Source organism: Cynoglossus semilaevis, chromosome 10 (assembly GCF_000523025.1).
Source record: "Cynoglossus semilaevis isolate Cse_v1.0 chromosome 10, Cse_v1.0, whole genome shotgun sequence".
Lineage (NCBI taxonomy): Eukaryota > Metazoa > Chordata > Actinopteri > Pleuronectiformes > Cynoglossidae > Cynoglossus > Cynoglossus semilaevis.
The window spans coordinates 16,929,309-16,938,168 of record NC_024316.1 but is presented as its reverse complement, the minus strand read 5'-3'; the positions used below and the strand labels follow the sequence as shown (position 1 = coordinate 16,938,168).

General features: G+C 39.4%; 1 protein-coding gene across 2 annotated transcripts in view; it reads right to left on the bottom strand.

Moving 5' to 3' along the window:
* LOC103385318 (metabotropic glutamate receptor 4-like) overlaps positions 1 to 8,860 on the bottom strand; it is a 149,825-nt gene that overhangs the window by 39,573 nt on the left and 101,392 nt on the right. For both annotated transcript variants that reach the window (XM_008319174.3, XM_025059679.1), the window contains one exon: positions 789 to 1,005. In XM_008319174.3, the coding sequence (XP_008317396.1) occupies positions 789 to 1,005 (217 nt within the window). The remainder of the gene's footprint in view (positions 1 to 788; positions 1,006 to 8,860) is intronic.

Here is an 8,860-nt window from a genome sequence, read left to right as displayed (position 1 = left end):
TATATATATATATATATACTCACTCCTATCATTTCAGAAACAGGACAAATTTGTCTTGATCATGTATGAATCTTCCTATAAATCAATCAATAATTAATAATATTTGTTAATTAAAGGGATTGAACAATCAACAGATTTTTCTAAAAAAACACGGTATAGTCAATATTTTCACTGTCCTTCCACTCGTTGTTGCACTGATACACAGTCAATAGTATTATAATATAAATCAAAATCTTTATTTTAGCCCCATATGTGAATGTTGCCTGTTGTAAACAAGACCCTAGTTGGCGTAGTATTATAATAAACGAGAAAGAGTACCCCCCCACCCTCTCCATATATATATTTTTATATATGTGTGTGTGTGTGTGTGGCCACAACTTTTGCAGCGTTCTCAACAATGACCTTCTTGTATCTGAAATTCTCCCTCCGTCCTTTGGTTCTACAGTACAGTAGCCATCCACATTTTGTCAGGTCGGCCACAGTAATACTGCGTTAGTACTTCTTGGACGTGAGCTTAATTCCTGTTTACCACAGCTATAATTCTGCAGGAAAAAAACCCAAAACATAATTCTTGAAACAAACCCCTTCAGAATATTCTCGCACACACTCCTGGATCATATTTCTGCTGACTCCAGCGGGAAGTGTGTTGGATAATAATAATAGCTTAGTCTAATTTTAAAACACACAGTTGCTCTTTAAACCGCAGAGAAGCACTTGTGGACTAAATGAGAAATACTACCTTAAAAAAAAATTGCCTGAAGACAAGTTTAGTTTGAAGTGAGACTCACCGTCCTCACGAGACTTCTGAATAAAGGCATCCACGCCACTTTCTCCGTAGTTTCCCTCCGAAGCTACGGTGGAGACGTAGTTCCAGCGCATGGCCTTCACGATGTCCACCATGGCCTGGGCCTGGTAGGTGTCGGGGGGCACGACCCGGGAGAAGAAGTCGTAGCGCGTGTTGTCGCTCAGTTCTGGAGCTGTGGAGGCGTAGCTCACTTGAGGAATCTTAACATGAGAAGAACAGACGAACGACAACACGTGTGATTACAAATATCAATTTAAAGATTTGCCAAATTTGACCATGTATTACAAACACGATCGCAAAAACACAGAGAGAGAGAACACCTAGCATCTGCTCCACTCCTTGGTGGATCCGTCCTGTACTGTTTGCTCGGCTCGGTCGTTCCTAAAAAGCCCTCTGAGAGGTTTATTTTCACACTAGTCAAGCTGCACTTATTTGTTCGTGAGTCCACTGTGGTTTCTAATATCCTGTGAGATATTATCTGATGTTTAAAAGGATAAACTGCAGCGGCAGCAGACAATCTGGCTTCACAGTTTAAATAGTACCCAATGTTCCGGTTAGAATCTAAAAAGACTTTGGAAGATTTTACCGTGTTTGTCAGAAGGGTCACGGCAGAGTATTAAAATTAAAATAAAGTCAACCTCATTTATCCAAGTGTATTACCAGAGTAGAATCATTCAAATATGACTTAAATAACTGTGGACACCTCTGATTGGCCACAGGAGGCGCCATTAAAAATAGGGACGCTATATTAATTAACAAGAATAATTGTTACCCTTCATTATGTAGCTCAAATTTACTGCCAATGCTATACCTACATACATCTGTCCATACAAACACACTGCATCTGTTGCATTATTGGTTCCCAATCTATGGGGCGCAATGCTTTACTAGTGCATGTGCAGTAATGTCATTTAATTTTAACATTTTTAATATTTTCTCCCAATGGGCAAACTGCACAAATCTGCAAAATGTCATACTTTGATTAATGTGAATATTTGTTTTTGTAGTAATTAAAATCAATATTTGAAGTTCAAAATGAGCTAAAGGCAAGGGGGGGGGGGGGGGGGGGGCAAAAAATTGTCAACATATTTTCTTTATTTTTAAAGGGTAATTCTTCGGCTACTGCTACAATTAGAAATGATTCTTGACCAGTACAAAGTAGTTCTACTGTGACGTCTTGTCCCTCATGTCACTCAGTCAAATTCAGTGTCAGTAGCGCCCTCTTAGTTGATACTTTAATCTCAATTTCTGCTCAGTCAGCGTGTTTCAGATTTACGGCAGCCGTACCGTCTACGATCTCCCAGCTGTAGGACTTCTGTGCTGCACAGTTTGAGACTTAACTGACCAAATTTTATGGCAGTCATTCGTGTCTGTCATGATTTCACTTCAAATACAGACAGATTTTCAGCCTTTATTGTCATTTTTTTTTTTTTTTTTTTGGCAGTAGAGCCAGTGAGCGGCCGCTCTGGTTGAAATAGGGAGAGCAAGAATAATAGAGATTGATTGCATTAGGTACGCAACTTAATTATGCTGCTTTTGCCTTTGTAGTTTTCAATCAATTCATACAGTATTTTTAACTCACAAACCTGAAAAGAAATGTGTTAAAAAAAACAAAAACATAACAACAACAACATAACTGATGCTTCTTTGGAATGTTTTAGTTTAATGTCCCTCCATCTCTGAGATTTTCTGTCTTAACTACAAACAGAGTTCAGTGGAAGTGAACTCTCTTTGGTTCACCTGGCCCAGCGGAGGCCTTTAATATGGTCAGAGGTAAATACTGCACTGGCCTTGATCCTACTCTGCTTCCTGCCCCTCACTGCCTCCTGAATTAGAAGCACAGCTGTTTGGATTGAAGCCCATGACCTTCTGCTGTCTTTGTCTTCCATTAACAAGAATCCTTTGAGTGAATCCTGAGAAATCCAGGAATCGGTCGAGCAGAGGCTGAGTGTGTGTCAACACCCAACATGAAGACAAAAATAATGATGCGTTGACTTTAAACTTGACAGAAGATTAATGAAAACATGATCCCAAATGTAGCTTTCTCTGTGTCTGGTTTGGCGCGTTGCAGATCTATTTACACTTTGCATCTGTGTGTTTTGATTTTGTTCCATCTCTCTCCCTGGAAGCCAAGGAAGTGTGAAAACTTTCGTTTCCCCGCTTTCTCTGTCCTTTGACGTCACGCCACCCTGTAAACGGAACGTGTTGTGCAAAGGTGTTTGTGGGGTGTTAATGATTTCTGCTTTTAGATTATTATAATGTGAAGTCAGTCACTCTGCAGCGAGTGCAAATTAGATGCTCAGCAATTTGATCCCACAGTTCTGTCGGTTTATGTGTGAGTGCTTTTTTTTTTTTTTGGTCCATTTCCTAAACACTCTGTGCTTTAGAGGTAAATATGCAGCGCCACCAAATGTCTGACAACAACAGAGATGAAAGGCAGTGGCCGCTGTTGTTACTTCACATCAAAAGAATGATGTAAAGTTCCCAGCTGCAGTTACTGTGTGAAGAAACGGTGAGGCAGCATTTTGTACTTGAAGACAACAAAGAGGGAGCTCATCTTCTTGTGAAATTTCACAAAATAAATTGTCAAATATCTCTTGTTTTGCAACAAGTAAATGACCCTCGTGACTGTTTTGTTTATATAAGATCAGCTGATTTTCTTGATCTCCGTATTAAACCCTGTCGAAGCTCAGCTTCAGTTGGCTTCAACGGGGCGGCGCTAATGGATGCTAATCAAAGATGTATGGACAAAAGCTGCATTTTACTGAAGGTTAATGCGCAGTGGGTGGGTATAGAAGCTGCATGATGATTGGACAGGAGGGTTTAGGAGGTGGAGCCACGCTTTTTTTTTTAAATTTATTGCGATAAAAAAAAAAAATCACGGCCATTTTGGGTTATGCGAGCCGGTTCTAAAGACACACTGTAGTGTGTTGAGTGGTTTGGTGAGAGTCTCTGCGAGAGTCATGGGTTCGATTCCCAGAGGAACCACATGCTTGGCGCTTGCTAGAGCATATCTGCTGCTAACAGAGCAATTTCCCAAAGATGGGATCAGTATAGTACTACTCTTACGTTATTTCTTATTATGTTTCTTTGCTTGATTTGTTTGTTCATTTTCATCATTAATTCACCTTTGTGCCTAAAGACGATAAGTTAGCTGTGAGCTAGCAAGTCGTACATAGTGGTAAAGTTGCTCTTTAAGGCTCTATAAGGAAGGCAGCGTTTATATTTATATCTGTTTCACACACCATCAACCTCCATTGGTAGCAACCAGATACATTTAAAAAGTTTTTATTAAATTGACAACAAGTTCAACGAACAGCAAAATCAATTGGACCGGCATCTTTGTGTCTGTCATAAATAGTCGAATGGACATATTTTATATTTTTATGCCTCTTTGATAGTTTTCTAAAACAGTGGCAGCATCTGTTGTTGTCATTCTTTTGACAGTAGCTGGTGTTGGTGATAGGCTTGAGGCACAATAATAATAAAAGAAAAGTCAATCAGATGTTATACTGAGTACTAAAGCACTGCTGGAATAAAAGTTTGAAATAAATAACTTTGCTGTTACGACGATGATTTTTTTTCATTATTTAAAAAGTGGGTACATTTATATTTATTGATGAACTCACTTCATAGGTTTAACAGCAAGAATACATTTTTGTTTCTTTCGTCATTTTGCTGTGAAAATCTGTAGTGACAAATACAATAAAGCGTTGGTGTTACAGTATTGCACCTCCCTAACAATAACCCCAGGGCTGCTGTAAGGACATTAGAGCGGGAGCTGCATTGAATCTCGCTGGTGTTGTGTGTTTTACCTGAGGGGCTCACACCACTGTAACAATCACACCCTTTCAGGATTCTGTTAAGAGCGGGCACAGCTTATCATATTTGTGTCGGCAGGATTTCTGGCTCACTAGACTGAAGCAATAGTTCAGAACCGGCCGCCTCCTGTAATAGAACACTGTCATTTCTTAGCATCGACTCAAGAAATTAAGTTTCTCTCCGAGGGCCACTGCTATCTTTTTTTCTTAGAAGAAGAATCACTTTCAGCTTTTCTCTTTATCAGTGCCTGTCACAGTGGTGGGCCACACAGTGATTTGGTTCGCTTTTGATGCCCAAAGCTCTTCCTGACGCAACCGACCCCATTGGGATTTTTTTGAGAACCAGAAGAAACAGAGACAGATATGATAAATAAAGGTGTGGTGTGTTGTGGAAAAGATAGAACCAAGAAACAATGCGTCGGCTCGGCTTTGTATTCATGAAAAGTGTTGCAGTAGAACCGACTTGGACCTGTGACACAGCCAAAGGTCTGTGTAGTTTCAAAAAATGTCGTCAACTCCTCATTTCGTTGAGGTCTCAGAATGAATTTACTCCGAGGCTCGACTGATGTTCTGTTCTTCATGCTGTCTGTTATATGAGCTCCGTCTGACCTAATTACTTACCAGTGTTCTCCATCTAACTCCAGGGAACTGCTTTAATCTGTACTCATGAACAGAACTATCCGTTCAACGGCTGATGGCCTTTTGAAATGTAGTGAATAGCTGTTATGAAAATTTTTTTTAATATAGATTTAATGGTCAAAAGATTAGATTTGAATAACTTGCTAAATCGTGCTAAATCCATGCAAGAACAATAATGTTTAGAAATAACATAGAAATAACATACATGTTGAAAAAATTGAGGAAAAATAAACAAAATCTTAGGATTGTGGTTATGGTTTTATTTATGTTTAACAGTAATCTCCAGACGTGTGGACTCGAGTCGCATGACTTGGACTCGAGTCATCAGTTTGATGACTCGACTTTAGACTCGATTTGACAAAATGTAAAGAGACTTGGACTTTAACATCAGTGACTCGTGACTTCACTTGGACTTTGCGGGACAACCAATGAGGAAGAGCTGTCAAACAACGCGCCGCTGAGAGAAACTGATACCAAAGATCGTGATGTTCGGATTTAAAAACTACGAGGTGGTCAACAAAAAACAAATGGCAGTGATCTGTGTAAATAGATTATAATTTTGTTTAAAAGGACTCGAAACAGAAACGGCAGGACTTGGGACTTGACTTGACACTTTTCAGTCTTGACTTGGACTCGACTCAAAGACTTGAGAGTTTGAGTAAAGAACATTAAGGTTAAAAGATCAAATCCACACCTGATGTGAAATGTTTTCCTGCTCATGTGGTTCAACAGCTTTTCAAATATTAGTTAAAAATAGTAGGGAACAGGAAACAAACAAAAACAAAATCACAGCAGATCACAGGCCCCTGTGTAAAGATTGCTTTGTTCATTTTATTTTCCCCGCATCGATCCGGGGTAACAAAAGGTGGAAGGTTCTCAACGTGCTTTATGACTCAGCACATTGCCTCTGCAGCTAATCAGGGCCAAAGTCAAGCTGTGGAGAAAGCATTTTTTTATATATATACTTGGCAGAAGTCATATGTATTAATGACAAGAACACTGAAACTGTTGAATAGCTGAAAATAAGAAGCTACACAGAAATTGCCTACAAGACAATGGTTTGATCAATTGGAATGCCAAGAGGAAAATGGTTTAATTTATCACCAGGTAGGACTGGAAATCTCCACCAGGGGGATTCACTGATAACAGCTTCAGCTTGGATAATATCCAGAGTTACAAGCAGCAGCTCGTCCTAGTAGAATAGTGAAGGTTGCACAGGCAGCCTGGAGTCGTGTCAGTCAGAGAGCAGAGAGGGTAAGTCGAAAAGTCCTGAGACTTTTTTTTTTTTTGAAAAAAATGAAAGCAAGCAATCTCTCCCTGTATTCTCCAAGCAGTATTTGTTGCAGAATTTTCTTTTGCGTCAGTTCACAACCTGCCTTGTTGAAGGAATGAAGTTCCTGTCAGATGTGTTTTGAGTTTTTCGAAAGATATATTTTTTGAAAACTTTAATAAATGAAAGAATTTTCAACTGACCTTCAGTAAAAATTTGATGTTCGATGCTATTTCAAAATAGGAATTTTTTTTGGAGGGTAAAAAAAACAGAGATACAATGATACTACTGTCTGTACCTGGACAAGTAAATGTATTCATTTTTATCACTAAGACTGCTGCAGCTCTTACATGAACCTGAGCAGAAAACAACTGGCAGAGACAGAAAAATAGAGAAAGGTTCTTGACCCATATGAACCTTAATTATAAAATATCTTCCAGATCTGGAGTCTGAAGTTTCACAGTTGCAATTCACATAGTTGTTACTCAAAAAACACCTTGTAATCGTATTATACGTTAGCCGTACCTTAAATAATCGTATCGTTAAACCAAAGATTACTGCAGTTTTGTTAATGAAACAATATAAGTGTACAATACTCATCGCCATTATATATATTATTGCAGTTTTGTTAATGAAACAATATACAATACTCACCTCCATTATATATTTGTTTTAATATAGCAACTATAATAGACTGAAGGAAATGACTGCAGTAGTGCAATTAAATATTGTAATTATTCTTAGCGCTCGTTCAAATCTGACAGGTTTTTAAAACATTTCATCTGTCTTGGGACTTTCCGACTCTCAGCACCTTCATGTGAGCGAGTTTAGGTGTTGAAATCGATCTGTGTACAAAAAAAAAATTGTACTTGAATCAGGAATGTTGAACACGAGCAGGAGACATTTACCCTGTTTTTACTGATCCTTAACAATTGGAAGTGCAGCATAGACAAAGACCTAACAGAGGCCGGGCTGTAATGTAATTATTGATCAGTAACATGCTGACTTAAGTGCAGGGCATAAAACGTCTGGTCTGTAATCACTGATCCAGGCTGGGGTGCTTCGAGCAGTGGCAGATTTCTATCCTGCTGCAACATTTCTTTCAGGGCTGTAAAAAAAAAAAAAAAAACCAACAACACAGTTTTTCTGCTCCTGGTATTTGTATAAGAGGCTGCTGGAAAAGGCTGTCAGCTGGGCTGCACGTTTATTTGCTCATTCTTTTAACGATCCACTGTATTGCTCTTCTCTTTTTACTGAAAACTACAATCAGTTTTTGTCCGGCTAAAAATAGTCCAATCAACGTGGAGGTAAGTGAAGCGAGACTAAACCTAAAGCGTCGCCACCGTCTGCGGAGGATCTGACTCTCAGCATCAGGAGAGTTGGAAACCTGAGCGTTTCTGCAGTAATGGAATAAAATGCAGCTGTTTATGGATTCAGGAAACTGAAAAAACCCAAGACAGGCAGAACGTGTCTGATGTTGCTGTCAACAAAGGCACTTATTGTTCTCAGAGGATGGAAGCAAAACACAGACATTAAGCTGCTCCAAGCTTCAGTTCACAGGGAGAGTCCACTGACGACTCTCAGTGGAGCTGGGCTGACCTGTAGGCTGTTAAAAACGCAGTGTAGTCTGTGCCATTCACGCAGTATGTTTAAATGTTCAATTCTGATGTTGCTGAAATGGCATGGTTGGTCACATGGTTATCGTTTTAGCATCATTGGATTCTAATGTGAACAGTCAGGCGTGACCCGCGTGGGCCAAAGACACAGTGACGTCACATGTAGCCCGGTGTTTACGGAAGGACATATGGATGCCACAATTATAAAATTATAAATGTGATGTTAGCCTGCCGCTAACGTGCTACATGCTAGCCCGCTGCTAACATGCCAGTAATATGCTTCATTCTAAGGTCAAATTCAAATGACCACAAATGTGCCGGTAACTTGTTACCTTACAGCATTGTTTCCCAAAGACTGGGTCGTGACCCTCAGGGGTCTTTTTTTTTTTTGGGGGGGGGGGGTCATCTCACATCATGTTTCCCAGGAGTTAGGTCATGAAGGACATTGTCAGGTCATTGGTTGTTGTTAGCTGCTTGTTAGCACATCTAGAGTATAAGTGTGAATATTAAAATGGACGGCATAGTAAGGTGAGGTTATTGGAAACATTTTTTTGTGTTTTTGTAAATTATATTTTGACTGAGAGATTTGTTTTAATAAACAAGTCTTTACTTCATCTAAATGAAATGTACCACATGCTGCGTTTTCAGTTTTTCTTAGTGGAGAAACACCTGGCTAATTCATATTTGAGGGATTTGGGTGACTGAACGA